General features: G+C 42.2%; 2 protein-coding genes across 5 annotated transcripts in view; one reads left to right on the forward strand and one right to left on the reverse strand.

The window, feature by feature from the left end:
* Nucleotides 1-472: 472 nt before the first annotated feature.
* Nucleotides 473-19,372, reverse strand: HSP90B1 (heat shock protein 90 beta family member 1). Its single transcript, XM_043881598.1, has 18 exons — nucleotides 19,193-19,372; nucleotides 18,098-18,200; nucleotides 17,283-17,424; nucleotides 16,380-16,496; nucleotides 15,017-15,348; nucleotides 9,852-9,963; nucleotides 9,506-9,625; nucleotides 8,023-8,139; nucleotides 6,180-6,317; nucleotides 6,015-6,092; nucleotides 5,814-5,879; nucleotides 5,244-5,513; nucleotides 4,732-4,977; nucleotides 4,090-4,226; nucleotides 2,242-2,320; nucleotides 1,993-2,148; nucleotides 1,599-1,721; nucleotides 473-777 (listed from the first exon to the last, which is right to left on the reverse strand). The coding sequence occupies exons 1-18, from the start codon at nucleotides 19,239-19,241 to the stop codon at nucleotides 748-750; spliced, it is 2,415 nt and encodes an 804-aa protein (XP_043737533.1). The 5' UTR covers nucleotides 19,242-19,372; the 3' UTR covers nucleotides 473-747.
* A 617-nt stretch (nucleotides 19,373-19,989) lies between these two features.
* Nucleotides 19,990-23,743, forward strand: part of LOC122680384 (putative tetratricopeptide repeat protein 41) — an 85,432-nt gene continuing 81,678 nt past the window's right edge. For all 4 annotated transcript variants that reach the window (XR_006336689.1, XR_006336690.1, XM_043881699.1 and 1 more), the window contains exon 1: nucleotides 19,990-20,454. The gene's annotated coding sequence lies outside the window, so the exon portion shown is untranslated. The remainder of the gene's footprint in view (nucleotides 20,455-23,743) is intronic.

The following is a 23,743-nucleotide window of genomic DNA, read 5'->3' on the forward strand; positions in this document are numbered from 1 at the left end:
GATATGAACCTTGATCACTTGGTTATTATGGTAGCATCTGCCAAGGGTCTCTGCTCTAAACTTACTGCTTCCTGCTTCCCACACTCTAGAAGACAGTCATTAAATCCAGCCCACGTTCAAAAAGGAAAGGAGGATTAAGCTCCACTTCCTGGAAGGGGGAGCATCTACATGTACTATTTGGAATTCTGTAAAGAGTATGTCCCTTCTTTCTATAAGTGATTTTTAAGAATAATTTTAAAAGCCACTTTTCTTTAGTTAAGTATGCATTACTTTTCTAAGAAGAAAACCCAGGACACAGGATCTAAGAAATACTGTATTTTATATCTATATGAGATGCTGGATGTTCACTACTTGTATCGTTTCCTGATGTACGTAAGTAAAGACATTATGCTGTATATCACCAAAAAACTGGAAGAAAAATCAAGTATCAGGGAGCTGTATACAATGAATTATAAAAAGACAAGACACTGGGTATTTGGGATCTTTTTTATTTTTATACACATGACAAGATTTTACACCAAGAATAGTCAGTTAAATAGTACAAATTTACATTCATGAGGAATGTTAAAAAAAATTCAACTAAAAAACCCACTTCTTCCTGTGACCCACAATCCCAACATTTTACAGTGCAGAGGAGAAGGGGGCTGGGGGCATGGGGGTGGGGGACACATCCAAAACAAGTCTCTCCCAAAAGAAATAAACTTCACATTCCCTCTCCACACAGGATCCAAATGGTTAGAGTATAATTTACAGTTCATCTTTTTCAGCTGTGGATTTCTGTGAAAACAGAAAAATTAGAATACATTAAAAACTAGCACAACAAACCTTTGCTCACCAAAAGTTCATGTATGGAAAAAATGGAAATGTTTCCTATTTCCATCATCTGATCTATAGTCTAGAATCTCAGCTTGCTAATCTGCAAAATAACCTAGAACCCAATAAGATCAATAGTCACTGAACAATCAAAAATTTAAAATAGGTTAATGTTACTGTAGGGCAGAAGCAAGTGGCAAAGAACACAGAAGCACCACGGGCTAAGGAGTAATCTGCTTAAAAGCACCTCGAGGATGGATGGCGAGGGCGTCCCTGGTGGCTCAGGGATAGAGAATCCACTGGCCAGTGCAGGAGACGCGGGTTTGATTCCTGCGCTGGGAGTATCCCACCTGCCAGAGCAGCTGAGCAACAACTGCTGAGTCTGGGCTTCGGAGCCCGGAAGCCCCAGCTACTGAGCGCACGTGCCGCAACTACTGAAGCCCCTGCCCCACCACGAGAGGCGCCACCGCCATGAGCAGAGCAAGTGCCGCTCCCCACGGCTAGAGAAAGTCCACAGCAGCAAAAACCCAGCACAGCCAGTAAAAAGGTTAAAGTTGCAGCTGCCAGCCCCTGCCTCCCTGGGCTCCTACCCCGTTTAAAAATAGAAAGGATGGATGGCTAAACTAAGGAAGTAAAGGCCATGGGGAGGATCGAAATACACACTTTAAATAAAAAAGTGATTTGTTCCAGCTTTTGAATTTGACATTAGATGCGTATTTCTTGACGTTGACAATAGTTCTGACTTTCAGGAATTAAACATCCAAGTCCCCCCTGGTCTGCTCTACCTCTGCTGTTTCTGGTTCTTCCTCATCCGCTCCTGCATCCATCTCCTCCTCTTCATCTTGCTCGGTGTCTTCTGCGGCGTCCTCTGTTGTTTCTTCTGGTTCTTCTTCGGGCTCCTCTTCAACCTGAGGGCAACACTGATGAGCCCATTCATGCATCAAACACCTTGGCCCTGTGTTCATTTTGCTCATTTAAATGTGCAAGATCATTAATTCCCTTTGGTTAATTCTGTTAACTACGAAACTATAGAGGAAACCCTATAGTTAGAGTTAACAGTCAAGCTAACAAAGGGAGACAGGCAAGAAAAGAAAATGGATGTGAAAGGGGAAATTTCTCATTCATTTTTAGCACAGTGCCTGATACCGGGACTCAAACATTCAGTAAGTTACATCAAACCTTTGCATCAGGGTCGATGTTTAAGCTGAGGCGAAGCATTCTTTCTATTCTGTCTCCATATGCTTTAGTGTCTGGTAAAAGATATCCTGACCGCAGTGTTGCTGTTTCAAACAAAACCACAGCAAGATCTGAAACAGTTTTGTCATCTTCATCTTCCTGAAATGGAAGGAGTCACACACTTTATTAATACTAAAGGGTTCAAAGAAGTCAAATTAAAAGACAAAGGATTAAGGCCGTGATATCACTCACCTTAACTCTTCGAAGCATGTCTCTGATCAGTGGGTGTCTGGGGTTAATTTCAAATGTTTTCTTCTGGCTGGCATAATAACTGTTACAGGTTAAAAATGAACGTTAACAAATATATCAAATTTGAAGGTCCATACATTTCCCATATTCTAGTATAACTTACATAATTACAGATAACCTTTTAAAAATCAAGACATGCTTATATATTGTTAAATCACGCTCTCCCTTTTAAAGGGCAGTGTGCATGGTTAGATCAAATAGTACAGTAAATAACTACTTTATTTACTAATGAATCCAAAGTGCCTTTGCTGAGTGGATGAACTGATTAAATGTCCTGTTCATCTCCTTTTAATGTATTCACTATCTAATTGCAGCTGTGTCTCCCCAAAGTTCCGGAACAGAACAGGCTCTGAGTGCTGCTCAAGTAACACCTTCTCCGTGAGGCCTCAACCAATATGGTTCTAAGAAAAATGGCGTCTTTTCACTAGGCCCGGCTGCAATGCTATACCTCCATCATTGTTCGCGTCCTACCTGTCCTCCATGACTGCTCTCCTTCCTACAGTTGCAGGTTGAGGACAGGAAGGAACCCTTCTCCCTCCATCTTAGCATGCCTATCATACACACAGGGCTTACAGAATTCTGCCTTGACTTCTCAATCCTGACTAGTCTGAACACTGCAAAAGACAGCAGTGATGTCTACTGTAGAGCATCAGCATATAGACACAGTAGGTGCTCAAGTGTTCGTTGGATAGAAGGTACCATCCTGTTAATAAATGACTGAAAAGACGGACTTAAATGGCTACTGTACTGTTGCAATGGAACATAAGCAGAAACCCATTTTCCACCTGACATTTACAATCTAGTCAAGGTACAAGACAAATAAAACAGCACTTTGGCATTTGATTTTATAAATATTATACACTGGTGAGCCATGCTAATTATGAAATATAAGTATATTTTAAATGGAGTTTAGGGATTGTGACAATGGAAACTATACTTAGGAGAAGAATCCTTAAGCTAGGCTTGGGGGAAAAAAGTGTGACAGTAGGTAGCTAGTAAGAAGATAGTCCAGGTAGAAGAGAGCATAAAAGCAAGGAAGAAGTCATTTTCAAAACTATTGTTGTTACGTTCAAATATAAACCTGAAATACATATTTCTTGAAAATAAAGGGTACCAAAGACCTAGTGTACCTCCAGTACTTGGTCCTTGAGTTCAATTGCTGGTTGTGCATCCTCTACCCTGTATTTAGTGTAGAATACCACTTGGGGGTAGAAGGGGTAATTAAAAAGGATTTAACTCATTTAAGAAATATAATGGGCTTCCCTGGTAGCTCAGATGGTAAAGCGTCTGCCTACAATGCGGGAGACCCGGGTTCAATCCCTGGGTCAGGAAGACCCCCTGGAGAAGGAAACGGCAACCCACTCCAGTATTCTTGCCTGGAAAATCCCATGGACCGAGGAGCCTGGTCCTCCATGGGGTTGCAAAGAATCAGACATGACTGAGTGACTTCACTTCACTTCTTCAAGAAATGTAACTGTCATTAACTTCATCTTTAACTATTATCTGAAAATGTAAAGGCAGTCCAGATACTAGGCCAAGCAGAAAATCTAATGCTGAAACACATTATGTATAACAGATTAAGAAAATTTCCATCTGTATATAAAATACTAAATATAAGTCATAAGTGCAAGACCTTTTCTTTAGTAATCTAATCATTTTGTCAACTTTTCTATAATGGAAAGCGGTAGACACTTAAAACCCATCAGTTCTTTGTGTAGAAGCTGTGTCATCTTCTAGGAGGAGGCTGAGCGAGAGCTTACACCCCGGCAGGGCCTCCCTGAGGATGCTTACTTGGTTGAGATGTCCTTGCCTGTCTGGTATGCCTGGGCTTTCATGATCCTCTCCATGTTGCCAGACCACCCGTACTGGCTGGCTACGAGAGCACACGGGGACTCCGTCAGGCGCTGAGACACCACAGCCTTCTCGATCTTTGGAGGAGAAGGTGCAAGTTAGTTATTTCTAAATATCAATAGTTAAGGTCATCAAGTAATTGCATTTCAACTCCTTAAGGACTCATCACTTAAGATCACAAACAGGCAGATCAGAAAAGTACCTCTCATTCAGATTCTTAGGAAAACTGTCATTTCATAACTGAATTTCTTAATCAGAAATACTTAAATACCAACTTCCAAAAACATATACAACTTAAGTTTAACCTGTAAAAATTTAAGCTATTGTAAAAACAATATTAAATTATGAAAAACTTCCAGTTACAAAGAAAAAAAAAAGTACCTACATACAGAATAATCACATATCCCTGTAATTCTTCAATTCATCAGTTTTAAGCTTGTCCTCCCAATAATGTAACTACAATATTAAGTGTTCTGTATAACTTTTAATGACTACAAAGTAACCAGTTACAAAGTTTAATTTGCTAACAATTTTTTAAAACACAGATGCTAAAATTTTCAGTGTTTCTAATTTCCAGAATACCTTGTCCTTGAGGGCTTTATCTTTCATCCAGTTTAGCAGAGGCTCAAATTCTTTCTCAACTGCTTCACGACTCTCCTTACTTTTCTCACTTTCATCAAACTTCACTCCTTCCTTGGCAACATTCTGGAACCTCTTCCCATCGAACTCGGGAAGAGCCTGAATGCAGTATTCGTCCACAGGTTCTGTGAGATAAATCACTTCATAGCCCTTTTTCAGAAGTCGCTCAACAAAGGGGGAAGATTCGGCCTACAAAATTGAGAGAAATAACACAAATTTCCAGTTTAGCCTTAGTATCTTTTCTTCCTCCAAGCAGGTATGTTTCTAGAGTACCAGCAATCCCGTTTTATGGGTGGGGAATTAAGAGGTGCAGAGAATACAAATGACTTTTTCTCGTCAGTGACTGACCAGGTCTCAGAACTATTTCAGTTTACAAATTTTCCTTTTTTTCTCTCTCAAGAGTTGGCTATAAATCAGTCCCCAGCTATATAGCAGACCAGTTGAAGTTCTCTCACCTCTTTCCTGCTGGCCCCAGCCATGAAGTAGATTTTGTCCTGCTTTTCCTTCATTCTTTCCACATACTGGTCTAGACTAGTAATGTCACTTGGATGATGAGAAGACTGGAATCTAAGAAGTTTGGCAAGACGTGTCCGATTTGAGTGATCTTCTATCACGCCAAGCTTGATGTTGGTACCAAATTCTTTCCAAAAAGTGTCATTGTATTTCTCATCAGCAATCTTCTTGATCATGTCCAGAGTTTTACGGACAAGCTTCTTTCTAATAACCTAAACAAAATGACAGAGTAACTCATTAGAGAACTTCATCACAAACTTTTGAGAACCGACACTATGTAAGGTAGTGGGAAAGGATACAAAGACACTGGTACTTATCAAGGGGGGGGGGGGGCAGGGAATGGCCAAGTATTCCTGTGTCAGACTGAATGGAAACTTAAGTTGTCACTGGCAACAGTTACAAGATTGCTTTCATGTTTATATTCTAACTTTAGACCAGGTAGTACATATATGAGGGTGCTCACTGGACCGGCTCTTTCAACTTCTATGTTTGAACATTTTTAAGGCACTCACCTTAAGCAGTTTATGTTGCTGAAGAGTCTCACGGGAAACATTCAAGGGGAGATCATCCGAGTCCACCTGCAGACAGCAAAAGTTCAGTGAGCAATACAAACATCAGAGAAAAACAAAACCAACCAACCAACCAACAAAAAAACCCCACTTTCAGACCCCCACTCTACTCCCCTCTTCCCCTAATAACTTCCAGATACTTACAACACCCTTGACAAAATTCAGGTACTTGGGCATCATGTCATGGAAGTCGTCTGTGATGAATACTCGGCGCACATACAGCTGAAGTGGAAACCAAAAAAACAAAGGTCACTTTCTGGAAATCATACTTCCAAATTTTAAACTCAGTTTATACTATTTAAAACTCACCTTAATGTAATCGCTCTTCTTGGATCCATATTCATCAAACAGACCACGTGGGGCAGATGTGGGTACGAATAAAATTGACTTGAAGGTAACTTCCCCTTCAGCAGTAAAGTGGATATATGCCATGGGGTCATCGCTTTCCTAGAGAGTTGGTATCTTGGTCATTCAAAAGGCACAAGGAAAAGGCAGTGCAAAGGCTAAGCAATATATGGTGTGGTACACATGCGGTTTAACAGTCAACTAACAAAAAAGTTCCCTTTCCAAAAGAGTGAAGCGGGGAGGAAGGCAAAGAGGGAAGAAGAAACAGTTAAGACTGCACTTCTAACTGGCTGGACACGGCTATTCTGATGTGGCTGTCAATAACGTTTCCCTACTGCCTACCCCTGGGAAGGATGGCTGCGTCTAGGTTCTACACACGTAAGAGGATAGGGCAGGAAAACCACCATCCTGTCTAAGTGACAAAATGACGTAAGACATTTCATGAGTGTACGTACTCTTCAACTAAAAAAGTACTCAGCAACAGATTTCCTCCAAGAAACTTGGACTGCAGCAGTGCATCAAAGAGGTATGTAAGGACAGAAAATTCCTGCTTTATCCATACTGAGCACCTGAAATGTAGCTAGTCCGCACTGAGATGTGTTGGTCAGTGTAAGACATACACCAGACTTTGATAACGTAGCACCAACAGCCCACAAAAAAACCCAAACAAAAAAACCAAAAAGGACCAATTTTTTGTATCAATTACCTGTTGAAATACTATTGGATATACGGGGTTAAAAAGATACATACTACTAAAAGTTAACTTGGCCTGTTTCAATTTTTTTTTTAATGTAGCCTCTAAAAGACTTAAAATCACACATTGCTCACATATTTCTAATATAGCTGTTAAGATGAAAGTACCTCTATATACCCTAGGATTTTAGGGTACACAAGAATGAAAAAGGAGGCAGAACCAAGGGAAAGTTTTTACAGGTAAAGCTTAAAGGGTAGTTGGATGTTAACGTAAGGGAAACAAAGGTTAAGTAACAAATCAGCAGATGGAATAAAGAATAAAGAACAAAGACGATCAGAGTCAAGTATCGAGATATAGACCAGCGGTTGGCAAACTCTGGTTGCCACTCACAAGAAATTTCATCAGGACACAACCTCATCATGTACTGTCTGGCTGCTTTCAAACTATTGATAAGAGAGTTCTGACATGTCACAGATCCTGTAGTTCATGAGCTTAAAATATTTACTAGGTGACCCTTTAATTAAAGGTCTGCTGACTCCTGATCTAGGCTAAAAATATAGATTAGAGAACCCAGAGAAGGAGCTGGAGCCTGAATCCACAACAGTGGTTAAGACTGCATGATGGACACAGTTCATTCAATTGTTCTAATTGTACAAAATGCTATTTGAGAAAACATAAGCTTGAAACCATCTTAGTCAAAGCTAGTTTTTCTAAGAGTTATAAAAAATGATCGGTAAAAGAAAAAAAAAGGCAAGGCAACAGATTTAGTCATCATTTCTAGGCATGGCCTCAAAATAAGACGTTGTAAACAAGCCTTTAAAAAGGATGGTAGTAAAAGCCATTCAATAGCATGATTTTATGCCTTACAGCTTCTGTAGCGAAAATCAAGCATCTACTGACATAGGCGATTCTTAATCTTTTTTGTAGCATAGACCCTTGGTGATCTAGTGAAGCCTACAGATTCCGTCTCAGAGTAAAGTTTTTAATGCATAATATAGAATACACAGAATTAAAAAGGAAACTGGTTGTGCTGAAATAGTTATAAACCTGTTTTTAAACCTATTTTTGAGATAGTGAGGTTTTCTTATCACATTATTCTAAAATAACATTTACCTTTGAAAATGATTTGTAGAAAGCCTTGTATTCATCTTCCTCTACTTCTTTAGATGGTCTCTGCCATATGGGTTTGATATCATTCATCAGTTCCCAATCCCAGACAGTTTTTTCAACCTGAAGTTACAGTATTTGATTAGTTTCGATTAGTTTCTGCTAACAGTTACATCAACGGTATCAATAGTTACACTACAATAACCACAGCTTTAGAACATTTCAAAATATTAATATAGGGTATCTCTATTGTAATATGGTTCCTGCCAAATGGATCAAAAATTTTTTAAAGGGCTTCTCTGATGGTCCAGTGGTTAAGGATCTGCCTTGCAATTCAAGGGACACTGGTTCGATCCCTGGTCTGGGAAGATCCCACATGCCATGAAGCAACTAGGCCTGGGCTCCACAACTGAGACCCGGAACAGCCAAATAAATATTTAAAATAAAAAAAAAAAAAATTTTTTTTTAAAGTATCTCTCTAAATATTTAAGACTGATATTTAATACAACAAAGGCAAATGGTTATCGTAATAATTGGTAACAATCCAATTAAGATTTTCTTCAGTTATTTTTAACTAGCTAAAATGTTATTTCTTGAATATATGTTTTGAGGTTGGAAGGATATACATACATATTATGTATTTCTATTTCATGACTTACAGAAATCCAACATCTTATATATTTCTCAAAATTCACTATTACTACTAGCTACTCAGCTACCTGAGCAGACCAGAAAATTATTTTAATAGTTTATATCTATGTGCCAAAAGAAGATGCAAAAAGATTTTAAGATTTTAAAATTCAAAACTTATCATAAGCCACCAGTCCTGGGAAATATATAGAAGTCAGAGAACTATTCATAAAAATGATCTGTGTTTGCTACTTAAAACTTTCTAGGGAGAGAAAACACACACAAACAGCTTTGATTTTAAAAGCTGGGCCTGCGGACTCCTTCAAAAGACAAAACTATGAAGAACTGAAGCTTAAATCAGTCTGTGCATATCTGGGTTTCTGTGTTTTTTCTAACATAATCTAAAAAATATTTTCTACCTTTGTTCTCTCCCCTCCCCTGCCTTGGTTTTATAGAGATACAACTGCGATAATTACTATACGAGTTGCAGGTGTACAACATAAAGGTTTACACATATTGTGAAAATGATGACCACAGTAAGCTAACCTCCATCATCTCATATAGATGAGAATAAAAGAATAAACAATTTTAAGAAATGGACCAAAAGAAAAAATCTCCTTATAATGAGAACTGTCAGGAATTAAGACTCTGTAACAGCTTTTCTATGTATCACAGAGCAGCGCTGGCTCCTGTATCTTACATCCCTAGTGCTCATTTATAACTGGAAGTCTGTATCTTTCGACCACCCTCCTCCAAAACAATCCCCTCTCCTGCAACAAGAAATCTTACCCCTTTTTCTAGGAATCTGGTACCTTATAAGCTAAACGATACTTTACGTAGGAGGATGAACAGGGCTTACTTTTTTAGTTTTTGGTTTCTTTTCATCTTCTTCTTCTTCTACTGCAGCTTCATCATCAGATTCCTCTTTATCTTCTTTTGCTGCTTCCTCTTCTTCGGCAGGTTCCTCAACCGTTTCAGTCTGTTTATGTAGAAAATAGAATGATGGTTAAGCTTATGTTTCGTAATTCTTGATTTTATCAGTAAGATATGAAACAAAATTACAGCTCAAAAAAATAGTCTTCAGTAAGAAAATACCGAGTATCGTACGTTGGAAGAACCACATTTAACCTTCATGCGTTATGTGTTAAATATTTAAATATGTCCAAGGTAATATACATATATAAACTTTATTTATATAAATTTACCTTGCTGCTCCATACATAAATAGGAAAGTTTATGAACTGTGAATATTTTTTCACGAGGTTTTTAATTGTATCCAATTCAAGGTAATCAGATGCTTCTTCTTTTAAAACAAGGCTGCAAGGAAAATAAGACAGAGACACGTCATTGTGTTATAAATTTGTGTAAATATTCATTTGACTATAATAGCCAACTGTGCATAACCCACAAAGTCCCCATTATTCACGTTAAGAACTCTTATCACCAATAAAGGTTTGTGAGTTAAATATACCAAATATGGGTATGGTAAAACAAAGAATCTTTCTTGCACTCCCTCAAGTGGAAAACATTCATTATAAGCAAAAAATGAAAAGGTTTCTAATCTCCTCAATGTGCTGGATTTTTTTCATTTGAAGAACAGAAATCTTAAGCTAGCTGAAGGTGGGAAATCTCTGCAATATTCTGGAGAAAAGTAGAATCATACACACTCTGCCAGCTTCCCTAGAAATCAACTGATTGCATACTGTAAACAGTTGCTGCTGCTACGTCGCTTCAGTCGTGTTCGACTGTGCGACCCCATAGACGGCAGCCCACCAGGCTCCCCCGTCCCTGGGATTCTCCAGGCAAGAACACTGGAGTGGGTTGCCATTTCCTTCTCCAATGCATGGAAGTAAAAAGTGAAAGTGAAGTCACTCAGTTGTGTCCAACTCTTAGCGACCCCATGGACTGCAGCCCACCAGGCTCCTCCATCCATGGGATTTTCCAGGCAAGAGTCCTGGAGTGGGTTGCCATTGCCTTCTCCCACTGTAGACAGTTAACCCCTAATAAAAACATGTTCCTTAAGAAAAAGCTAGTGGGCATCTCTGACAGCTCAGCAGTAAAGAATTCACCTGCCAATGCAAGAGTCCTGGTTTTGATCCCTGACCCAGGAGGACCCCACGTGCTGTGGAACAACTCAGCCTGTGCATCACTGCTACTGACCCTGTGCGCTAGAGCCCGGGCGCCGCAACCACTGCGCCCACTGCCTGGAGCCCATCTCCTGCCCACGCACCATGACTAGAGAGCAGCCCCTGTTCTCCGCAAAACAGAAAAGCCTGTGCAACAACAAAGACCCAGCACAGTCAAAGATAAATAAATAAATTTATTTTAAAATAATAGCTGAAACATTCATCTGAACTAGTTTATATTTGCACTAGACAAAACAGGAGCCACCCACCTGTTACATGTGACTCTTTGTTAATAGTTAAAAGTCAGTTATAGTCAGTTTTAAATAGTTATAGTCGTAACAGTTAAAGTCAGTTCTTTAGTTATATCACCACATTCCAAGTCAACAGTCACATGTAGCAGGTAGCGGCCACACTGGACAGAGCAGTGAAAGCCCATGTCTACCATAGAAAGTTCCATCAGGAACAGCGCTGACTGAGATCGTTACAGTACCAAAACTAGCACTGCTTTCTCTTCTTCCTTACCACCCTTTCTGCAAACATCTCCCGCCACCAAAAAGAACAGCCACATCATACTCTCAGACACAGTGGGGAGCCCATATCTTGATGTTTGTGCTCCCAATAAAAATGGAAAATGTTGTGTCCATGGTCCCCTCCTTGCCTCAAAAAGTGTATAGTTTAGGAGGAATTTCCACCAAGTACACAGTACATGACGACACAGCCTAGGGAGGGGACCACACCTCTGGTCTTGGAGCATACATAGTAGTGATCCCAGGTTGGTACCAATTGCATCAGTTTTGGATGCAAATTGAAGCTGATGAGTAGACATCTTAGTCAGGTATTCAAGAGGCAATTAGACATACAAGCCTAGAACCCAGTAGCAAGATATAGACCAGGGGTTGGCAAACTCTGGTTGCCACTCACAAGAAATTTCATCAGGACACAACCTCATCATATACTGGCTATGGCTGCTTTCAAACTATTGATAGGAGAGTTCGGACATGTCACAGATTCTATAGTTCAAGAGCTTAAAATATTTACTAGCTGACTCTTTAATTAAAAGTCTGCTGACTCCTGATCTGGGCTAAGAATATAGATTAGAGAACCCCAAGAAGGAGCTGGAGCCTGAATCCACACCAGTGGTTAAGACTGTGTGATGGACCCAGGACACAGAGGCTGAAACAGAACTTCTGAAGAAAGGAGACTATCAGCAATTAAGAAACAGGCAAAGGAAATTTTTAAAAAATGATGCTAGGTATTGAGTGGATTGTTTTAAGGAGTGAGCAGTAAAATGCAAATTCTGTAGAAAACACAAAAGAAAAACTCCAAAAAAAAAAAAAAAAAAAAAGAGAAGCTATTGCTGGGGATCACAGCAACTAAAATAAGCCTGAATCCACTGGATTTAGCAACAAGGAATACTGATAATTTATCTCAATGGAAAAGTAGTGGATAAAGTCAAAATACGGTGGGCTGATGGGGGAACAAAAGGTGAAGTAGCAGCTAAGACAAGTATGCTTTTTCGAAACGCCCAACAGTAGACGGGAAAGAAAAAGAGAGAGTGCGTGCTTGACAGCGGAAGGTGCATCACCTGCCTGCCCCTCCTTCTCCCAGAGAGACTTCAACAGGTTTACTCTTTGATGGCAAAGAGGAAGGTGTTCAGGAAAGACTGACTTTAAAAGATGCAATAGTAATTTAATTCTTTCATCTCTGAGGAGATGGCGTGAGACAACAGATGAGAAGCAGTGACTAGCTTTAGGGAGAAATGTAGAATACTCCCTTCATGATAGGAGGAGGGGCAGAAGCCATTTTATGTTAGCATTTACAAGATGCTGATTTCATGATCTCATTTATTCTTCACTAAATCTCTCATAAGCGGTGGCTCATTAGGGGTAAGAACAGGAGTAGGGAGGAAACAATTGTCTGACAGCTTCTACTTTACTGGCCCAATATTAAGATGAAGTAACTGCCCTATTAAGTAACTGCCTATTAAGATGAAGAAGTGCCCTATGTAGGTAGGGCAAGACCTTCCACTTCCTTGCCTTTGCTCTTTTCCCTTTGGCCATTCTAGACTTTCAGTTCTTCCAATGTGCCTCTGAAAGTGTCCAACATGCAGTGCTTGCTGCCTAGAACGTCTGAACCGAACTCAAAACCATTTCAGAAACACCTTCTGATAAGGAGGTTGTCCCTTAGCTTCTTTTCTGGCCATTTGCCATTCTGAAATTATTTCATGTTCTTTCCTAGTTGAATGAGCCATGTGAAAGGAGGGACAGCCACTGTCTTATTCCCCACTGTAGCCCTCAACTCTAGCAGTTAACAGACATTCAAACGAGTATCCGCTGTGAACTGGTGGGGAGGCCGAAAGAAAGGAGAACCTGTGTAAGGTTTCATTCGCTGACCAACCACCCATACCACTTCATGAAAACCGTCCTGATGACCCTTATCCACTCATACAACTATCTGCCAGTCACACATTAGGCACTGGGAATGGAGTCTCAACAAAATGTTTGCTCGTACGGAACTTCTATCTAGACATCTCACCTGTTTCTTAGCAACACGAGACACGAACAACCTCTTGGGACATCATTTTCTGTCTTTCTAGTTAAGAGAAGTGATTTGCCTGTATTCTCCTACCACCTAACAGAGAGGACACTTGGGTATAACTATCAGTGATGCCTCCTAAAGAGATCAGGATATGTGAATGTTAATAACAAAGGTAGGGAAAGGTAAGTTTAGAATGAAAAATTAGTAAAAATACTAAAATGCAGTTGTCTAGTTTTTATTAAAGGAAAATTTGTGACAGTGAAGGCAAAAAATGTTTTCTGGGATGAAAAAAATCTGTTGAAATGATAAGATGTATGTTTGTTTCATACTTGCATATTTAAAAATCAGTAATGAGAAAATTTTAAACTGAATTAAGAAAAAAAAAAAGGAAAAAGCAGGGCTGTGGGCACATTTTCACTTGGCAGAACTGGGTAAGTCAACTGACTTCTAGATTGGAATTTCTTTATCTCTATGCTGGGGGGAAAAAACAAAAGCAAGAAAGCTGTCCTGTCTCCTGTCTGCTTCACACTTCACAGTGCTGCAAGCTCCGGGAGATTCGGGGCCTAAGATCTGTCTTGTTTATACCAACAATAGTTACTGGCTTGGGATTTCCCTGGAGGTCCAGTGATTAAGACCCCAAGCTTCTACTGCAGGGGATGCGGGACTGAACCCTGGCTGGGAGCTCAGATCAGATCCCACATGCCTTGGGGCAACCAGTAACTAGAGAGCCCACGCACTGCAACGAAAGAAGCCCAGGCATGGCCTCCACTGAGCCCCTGTGCTGGGAGCCTGCGCGCCACAATGAGAAGCCCTTGCGACTCAATGCAGCCCCCACACAAAGGTGGCGACTTAAATTCCACTTCAAATTCGATGACTTGTAACTACCCTCAGTCATGTCTGACTCTTTGCAACCCCATGGACTGTAGCCTGCCTGGCTCCTTGGTCCATGGGATTCTCCAGGCAAGAATACTGAAGTGGGTAACCATTCCCTCTCCAGGGGATCTTCCCAACCCAGGGACGGAACAAAGGTCTCGGCACTGCAGGCAGATTCTTTACCATCTGAGCCCCCAGGCAAGATCTAACTGTCCTCCAGTGAGACATTTTCTTCCAAAGAACTTTCATAACTCTCTTTTAAGTCCTTTTTCTGTACCTCTTCTCTCCGGCCCGGCCCCAACCCTAGTTACAATCTTGAATATGTTCAACGTAACCGTTAACCCAGGTTACTGAGTCTCTTCTCAACCGGCCCTGCCATCCTCCACACCACCTTCAGAAAACTTTAAAAACTTCATCACCATTTCAATGAGTAACTGCCATCGCCTGAAATTCATTCCTTGAATGTTGTGAACACACTGTACCGCCATGCCCTTATCCACAGTGCCTCACAGACTGCCATCACTTTTCTGAGTCCTGCTTCCCTGGAAACCCTGGACAAGCCACCTGTCTGTGAGGCCTCTGACGCGCCTTCAGTCGGAAGAGCTAACCCTTCCTACCTGATGCCCTCCACTGACAGCAGCCACCATGACTCTGGGTCCGGTCCTTAGCAAGGTCTCAAAATACTTAACGTGATGAGAACTGGTTTCACATCCCTCATTTTTACAGGCAAAGAAATTAAGGCCCAGAATAGGCCACTGGCTCAGAGAGCCAGAATTGGAGAGTCAAGAGCCTGGCTATGGCTATGAATTCTCATCAGAGTGAGTGGTACTCACGTAATGGTTGTTCCCCGTCCGAGAGTGTTCCCTCTGGGGTCGGCGATTACAGAAAAGTCACTGGAGTCCGACTCCCAGATGTGTTGGGTATCGTTGTTGTGCTTCGACGTGACAATAACTTTATCTGCCACAAGGAAGGCAGAATAGAAACCAACACCAAACTGACCGATCAGTTCCGATGTTGACTGGCCATCTTCTTGTGCCTCAGTCATTTTGTTCAAAAACTCGCTTGTCCCGGACTTGGCTATGGTGCCAAGGTTTTTCACCAACTCCTCCCGGGTCATTCCGACACCAGTGTCTGTGACATGGAGCAGGTTCTTCTCCTTGTCACACTAAAGCCAAGACAACAAGACAATTATACTCGCTTAATCCTCATGATATGGAAAGGGAATACCCAGCTGTACACAGAGAAGCTATCAGCTTTGCAGCACATCAATTCCCATACAGAAGGAAAGCTGAACTCCTTCCCTCCTCAGATAGTATTTTATGGTCTTTTCAAAAAGCACACATCGTAAGTACAAACATCTTTCTTTACAGAGAAGAATTTTAAGTTCAGCGTATTTGATAAAGTATCGATCAATGTAAGAGGGCAAGGATCAGTCTAAATGTCAACGGGCAGAGACAGACTTAAACAGAACAAGTTATTTAAGGGGAAAAAAAAATCAAGAAAAATAAAATTTTATGTTTTTTCTATTTCGTTGATAGAAGATAAAAGGATCTGAAACTTAAATAACTTCTGTCTTTGTAATCTGTGGGGATCAATGTTCTTCACTAAATATTCCCAGCTCTCTGCTTTCCAGAAATATTACAGGAATATATTTCCCTCACTGATAGTTGGTTGAGGCCATGTGACAAGTTCTGGCTAATGAGTTGCAAGTGGGAGTCAGAAACATGGCTTTCAGGCTGGAGCCTTTAACTGGTGTGAGACCCTCCAAGCTTCCTTTGCACCATGGCAACCAGCTACACTCCAGATGGCAGGAGCTCCATCAGCCTGGGTCCTAGAGTGAGGATGATGCAAAGCAGAGGCCCCAAGGCAGCCTGTGATTAATGACTTAAGCCAGGGGTTGGCAAACTTTTTCTGGAAAAGGACCAGAGTATTTTAGGCTTTGTAGGCCGTATGGTCTCTGTCAAAAGCAGTCACAGATAATTCACAAATGGGCATGGCTATGTTCCAGTACAACTTTATCTATAAAAACAGGCAGTAGGTCGGATTTGGCCCAGGGGCCATATTTGACTGACCCCTGATTTAAGTCCCTGACACTTGGTAGTTAACTGTTATTGCCCCTAACCTAGTCTACCTTGACTGACAATGGATTCCCTATCTCTAAGAGTTCTTTCTACTTTAAAATTGTTCAAAGCTTACCTTAATTTTAACCGTCAACTCCTCATTTCCAGCAAGAGCATTTTCATCAGTCAGTGATATTAGTCTTATCTTATCTAAAGCATCAGAAGCATTTGAAATGAGTTCTCGCAGGAAAATCTAAATGGAAGCCAGATTTAATACACACTTCGATTAGCTTCAAAATACACGACATCAAACTTAACGTCAAATTCATTTTATTTCTCCTCTGTACTCTGAAAAAACTCTCTTTAAGGACTAGACTTATTACGGTACAAGGGTGGCTTTACTCTCTTGGTAAAAGGAGATACAGTTCTTTACACAAAGGACTGGAACAACTAAATGGAACACTTGAACTGGTCAGAGTAGTAACTACTCTATTTCCCTTCTTAGTGACCTTAATGTATTCAATACCTGAGGCTCAGTTTGTACGAATGTACTTAAGACTCACAACTATTCAGCAGGCCACGAACACAACTGGAGGGGAAAGGGAGAAAGAAGGGAAAATGTCTCTCCCCCTTCCCACAAATACAAATAGGTATCTAAATAGCCATTCGTGCACATGCTGGGTCTTTAAACTTTGACAACTATTTACTTGGAATTACTATTATGTAAGCATATTAACTATTGGCTTCCCTGGTGGTTCAGTGGTAAAGAAATCTGCCTCCAAGGCAGGAGTTACAGGTTTGATTCCTGCCTGGGTCAGGAAGATTCCCTGAAGGAAATGGCAACCCACTCCAGTATTTTTGCCTGGGAAATCCCATGGACAGAAGAGCCTGGTAGGCTACAGTCCATGGGGTCACAAAGAGTCAGACATGGCTTAGGGACTACACAACTAAACAGCAACAAGGCACATTAACTGTGAAAGTCATCAAGTTAGCTACCATACAGAAACAAAATAACATTATCATAACCACGGCTACTTACCTCTTTATTTTTATACAATGAATTGATGATGAGTTTCATCATTCTGTTAACTTCAGCTTGGAAGGCAAACTTTTCTGATTTCTCTCTAAGTTCTCTTATTTGGGATGCATTTAATCCATCCAACTGAATAGCTTCTTCCTCTCTGAGGAAAAAAATTTGATCAACTAATACTGCATTACTTAGTTCCCTCCAAAAAAAAAGCATCTGCAATGAAAGCCCAATGGTCTTAAGGGTTGAAAGGGTAAAAAGGAAACCTTTATATTACCAATCTACCATCTCACTATTATTTTTTCACAGTGATAAGTTACTTTTAATACCAAGCTGGAAATACTCTATGCTTAAAATTGTCAGAAAAGTAAACCCAACTTTCCTCTACTATAAAGCAAAGTCACACACATTTCTCTTCCCTCACATGGGACACATGCCAGGGAAACTGGCTTCTAAGGGTCTACAAAGTTTTAAGTCCTAAAAGGCTGAATGAAAACACTGCTCAACAGACATAAATCTTTTTAATTACAAAGTGTACACACTGAGTATAAAACCAAAGTCTTTTCTAAGATCTTAGTAAGTCTATCGTGCTAGTATTCTGAAATAGTTATCAAAATAGTTTTCAAGGGAATTCATCTTATTCTGACCAGTCATTCTTAGGGGCAAAGTCAGGAGATACTATGTACTCACACAGTTGCTACCCCTTTATTTTTCACCTATTTAAATTCAGAGTACTTCTGGGCCTTCAGAGAAGAGATACATACAAAGAAGCTATTGCCTTCCAGGTTCCCAAGGGGTTATATGTATAGGTTCAGAAAAACACAAACCTCTGTACTACTTCATCATCTGTCCTTGAGCCTTCTCTACTTTTACCCAGATCTTCTTCCACTGTCCCGTCCACATCCACTTCATCGTCAGCCCGCGCTGACCCTGAAGGAAGATTTAACATCAGAAAACTCTCACACATCGTTGTTTCATGTACTTCTCATGAAGTAGCAAGATGGAACAGGGCCAGGGTAGGGGTTGCAAAATTCACTTGGTAAATATTGGAGCGGACGATGGAAGAATGGATCCACTGGTTTAAATAACCGATGTAAACCCAAGTCGACACATTTCTTATTTCAGTTCAGACACTGAGGTCCCCCAGGAGATTTTTAAATACGGAGGCGTCCATCACCTCTAAAAGGGTAGCCCGGGCATTCTTTATAAACACTGTTTAGCCGACTTGATACCAGGTCCTTTCTGCATTCACACGTGTTGCGCGCAGGCCGAGCAAGGCCTACAAACTGACCATGCCAAAACTTAGGCCTTCAATATCACAGGTCAGAAGGCAAAAAGGATTTGTGAAACCTCTAGCGAGGAGAACTGAAATTGGCCCCAGGGGCCTGAGAAAGGGAAGAAATGATAAGAGATTTTAGGACCTTAAGAAGCTAGAGTAAAAGTGAATCAAACCGCTGACACTGCCGGTCTGCTGCCCTAGGGCCCCACGCTCCACAGCCCAGCAGCTAAGAAAGGAAACTCGCGTTGGCGAGGAGACTAGGGGCGGGGTGGGGGTGCCCTCAAACTCTGATGATCAAAGGTTGCGGTGTCTTACAAAAGTCCTCCGGAAAAGGCATAAGCGATGCTCTTGGGGGGCGCGAGCCCGAGGGAGGCTCCACCCCGAGGAAGCTGAGGCTGCTAGGAGCGCATACCAGATCTTAAGGGATTTAAAAGACTCCGGTCCCCTTTTATGCTTCCAGAAGGTGACAGTAAAGGAAACCCCCCGAACCTCTTTCTAGGAAGAACGATGGACACCCCATCGGCCCAAACCCTACCCACTTATCCCCCCCTCCCAGGCTCAACGCCCCCAGAACCTTCGAGAAGAGGCCGCGCTTGAGGAGGGGGGGGCGTCCCGGGGTGCCCGCTCCTCCAGGATCACTCACCGAAGGTCAGCAGGACGCAACAGAGGCCCAGCACCCACAAGGCCCTCATGGCACACGGCCGGTGAGTCTCAAGTCCCCTTTGATCTCAGGAGCCGCCTCCGCCCCCCCTACGCCGGAGTTCCGAGGCTCACACCTCAAGCCGCGCGATCCGCCCACTACCCCCCAAGCGGGTCCGGCCGCTTTTCACCCCCACTTCTCGCGGGCGGGGGACGGGAAACACGAACCCACCAATCGTGCCGCACCACGCACCCGCTGTACCCAATGGGGGCTCGTGGGGGGGACCACAGTTCACCAATCGGAGCTGTCCAGGTGCGGTGCCCGATGCCCGAAGCGTGGCTCCTCCCGATTGGTCAGTGCAGGCCCCCTTTCTCCAATCAAATGGTTCCGCGGGCCCCTCTCACTTGGGACCGCCCCTTTGCTTGGGTTGTTCTGGCCTCTAAGGGAAACCGTCCAATGAACGTCAGCACAGAACTCATCCCCACTTGTGGAGAGGTCGCGCGGAACCACTTCCGGATCCTAGAGAGCGTTTATTCCGTGACTAGGGGAAGCGGTAGCCATGGCAACGAGTTCTCCACCTTTTCCGTGCCCACGCGTGGGGTCACGTTGGGAATGATTCCAGAGGGACTTTTCGCAGTCACCTTTCTATTTGGCAGTGCTTCTCGGTAAAGAGACACACGTGAGAGGTGGAAAATCCCCCGAAGCCCTTTTCGCTGCGAGTGATGTTGAACTACAATTCCCAGCATGCAACGTACTAAAGAGGAAACTCCGTAGCACATGCTGGGAATCGTAGTCTTTGATCAGCTGCGTAGTTTGGCTCTTCCTTTTGCCTGTCTTCCCAGCGTGTCTTTGCGGGAGCTCTCCGCTGCGTGTTTTGGATTTACCCCTCGCTCCCATTGCGGTAGAGGTCTGTACGTACTCCAGACTCTCCAGTGTACATCCTTTAGAAGCGGGCCTAGAAAGCCCCCAAGGCCTTGGCCGAGACCCCCGTGTTCTGGGGGGCGGCCTCTCTGAGTCTGGCCCCAGCCTGGCCTCGTGCGCTAGCCTTTTCCGAATCTGCCTTCCCGTCCGTCACTTGGGCAGCCGGAATCCCTGTTGCGTCCGCTTCTTTCACGGCCGGAATCCCAGGCCTCCAGATTCGATTTCCAGAAGAGAGTAGCGGGGCTCCCTCCACCTTCCCTTGAGGGAAATGGCGAGCAACTTTGAAGCCCCGACTCCCTCATGAAGTTCAAAGGCGGTGACCCGGTGGTCCCAGAGTCCCTGCTGTAAGTCAGGTGGAGAGCATGGTAGTAAAGTCCAGTCTAGCACAAAAGGAAGACACGCTTTCAGTTTGACGTGCAGGAGGATACACCTGCAGATCTTTGAAAGCAAAACCTGTGGGGCTGCAGATGGGAGAGGGAGTACAGCTTTGTCACTTCGTAGAAGTACAGAAAGACCAGGTGTCTTTCGCGTGAGGGAAGTCCCTCACCCTAAGCTTGCGCCCTGGAAAATATTTTCTCTGTCTCTTTAACCTAGTCTGTACATAACCCCCACCCTGACTCGCACCCCAGTTTCTGACAAAAACACTGCTTTCCTTACTGCTTCCTACAGGGTAACTGAACTTCAAATTTGTTTTCAGGTAATCATCCGAATTCCTGAAGGCACGTTTTCAATGACAGGCTATCGTATTTATTTATAACTTCCCCTATTTAGGTTTGCCGGTCTTAAATCTGTGGTCAGCACTTACCCATTGTGGTGGTGCTTCATTTACATCTGCCTAAATTACCTGTCTTTGTTGTTAGTAAGAAAAGTTTAGCTTACAAAGCTTTGGTCATGCTTCTGTGCTTGCGTCTGTTTTTTTTTTTTAAGGGTATACTAGGGTAGGAATTACATTCAGAAATCTCAATATTTGCGTTTTTGTGAGTTTCAACTCGTTTATTTTTTGTTTTTAGAAAAAGATGAGTGCCTTGACTTTTCTGCATTTCATAACATTTCTCTAGTTCTGAACAAGTAAGCAACCAGTTCTGAAATTTTGCAAACTCCATCTTAACTGGTCAGTGGCCGGTCACTTGTGCTGCACCTGGGGGAAACTGAGAGTGAGATGGGCCCTCCAAAATAGATGCATTGCTTGTGGGCACACGGTTCTGCAAATGATGACTGCGCAAAACAGGCGGAACACAAGACAGACTGGCAGAGAAAGACGGTTGGTTGTTGTCAGGCTCAAGTCTATCCCTTTAAGACGTGATTCATGGCTGTGCACCCTGTCCAAGGGACGGGCAGCTTACCCTGTTTCCAGCCTCTGTTTCTCCCCTGTGGTCTCCACCTCTTCTGCCACTTGACCCATGATTGATCCTCAGGTCCTATCTTGGCCTAACTTCTCCAGAACTTACACTTCAGATTCTTATTAAGCTCATGACCTTTGGATCTGGGTCCTTTCCTTCCTAATTTTAGTTTTTCCCTTTTGACAGTGTCCAGGAAGACTACTGGAAAGGCTACCATTGTTGTTTTTGTTATTGTTACTGTTAAGCTTTTTGTTGAACACAGTTAACTCCACTAGATAGCACCTTCCTTTGCGATGGAGCTTGGGAGAGAAAAACCAGACACACACAGGGGTGTCATTAGGAACAATGGATGGCTCACCTGGTTGACAGGGGTCATCTAGTGCTGAGTCAGGGAGAATGCAGACTGGGGAGATGACGACAGGATAGCAGTTGGCATCTGAGAGCACTGACGTGTGGAGCTGAGCTCCAGGGTGAATTTCTTGGTTCATTTTTTGGTTCACGCTTTCATTTATTAATTCAGCGGTGTTGGAAACCTGGTATGTGCCTAGGATTATGCAAAGTGCTGGCAGGATAAGGGAAAGCAATATAGATATGGTCTCTGCAGAACTGGAAGAAATATTAACATCATCAGTGCATGCGTCTTATTTAAACTGAAGCAAAGATATAAGAGAATGCAAAAGAATGTGAGGGAATTTTGAGGTGTGGTGATGAAAATGCTCTTGATCTTGATTTTTGTGGTGATTGGAACTCATCAAACTGTAAACTTTGAAAAGAGTGAATTTTGTCATATGTAAATTATACCTGAATCCAAAAAACCGTAATAGCAACTATTAATTTAAAGAACAACAAAAAACCCAAAACAAAGAACACTAAAACCCATCTCAGTAGGAAGCAGGAACCAGACAGAGATCCCCCAGTTGTCAGTATTGTCCCACACTGTGTAAAAGTGTCTGAGACAAAAAAATGAAGTGGGGCTTCCTGCATAGTTCAGTCGGTAAAACATCTGCCTGCAATGCGGGAGACCTGGGTTCAATTCCTGGGTCGGGATGGCAGCCCACTCCAGTATTCTTGCCTGGAGAATCCCATGGACAGAGGAGCACCGCAGTCAACATTAATTTTAGAACAGTTGTGGTCTTTCACTTTAAAATTCCTTCTCACTGGTGAAATGATTGCTTATCCGAAAATTCAATAGGCTCTAGCGAGGGGGAAAAAAATCATTGACTATAACAAATATATAAGCATCAATAGACTTACCCTAATCTTGCAGAAAACACAGAAATGGAAATTCTAACACTTTCATTCATATTAGAGACCAAAACCATAAAATACTTAGGAATAAACTTGAAAGACATTAGCTCCAACATGAAGAAAACTGTAAAATCTTATTGAAGAATATAAAACGAATGGAGAAGTTGAGTCTGGTGCCATACCCTATAGGGTATTATTGCTGTGTAGCAAATTACCCCAAAACTGTAGGTTAAAGAAATAAGCATGTCAATGTATGACAAAACCCACTGAAATGTTGTGAAGTAATTAGCCTCCAACTAATAAAAAAAAAAAAAAAAAGAAATAAGCATGTATTATCTTGCACAGTATCTGTAGTGGGGAATGTAGGAGTGCTTAGCTTGGTAGTCCTGATTCTGGGTCTCATGAAGCTGCAGTCAGGATGGTATTTACCTGAGGTGTCAGTTCCTCACCGCTTGGACCTCTCCCTTGGGCTACTTGAGTGAGCTCACAGTATGGTAGCTGGCTTTCCCCAGAGTGAGTGATCCATATCAGAAACAAGGCAGGAGCTGTGATAACTCATAACCAACCTCAGAAATCACACACCGTCATTTCAACCAACTCTACTTAGTGAGAGAGGCGATTACATGAAGAGGTAAATACCAGGAGTCAGAAATCACTGGGGCCGTGTTAGAAGCTGGCTGTTACCATACCCTAGCTGCAAGAGAAGCTGAGAAAGATTCTAGCTGGCATCTTCAGCTTCTTTTGTGAGTAATGGGCTCATGAAAGGGGGGTGGGGGGAGGGCAAGAGCCAGAAGTGGGGATTTCCCCCCAAATAGGAAGGGGATTCAGATGCTGCACAATGAAAAAGGATGATGCGTATCTACTACATGTTTGAATAGACAAACAGGACAATGTAGGTAAAGAGAGAATCCAGAGATAGATTGTTTCAATTTAATACATGATAAAAGAGATGTTTCAGTTTAGAGGAGAAATGATGGTTTGTTTTATAAATGATGCTGACCTTGACTGATTATCCATGTAAAGAAAAATAAAGTTGACTCCTATC

Source organism: Cervus elaphus, chromosome 22 (genome assembly GCF_910594005.1).
Source record: "Cervus elaphus chromosome 22, mCerEla1.1, whole genome shotgun sequence".
NCBI classification, from domain to species: Eukaryota; Metazoa; Chordata; class Mammalia; order Artiodactyla; family Cervidae; genus Cervus; species Cervus elaphus.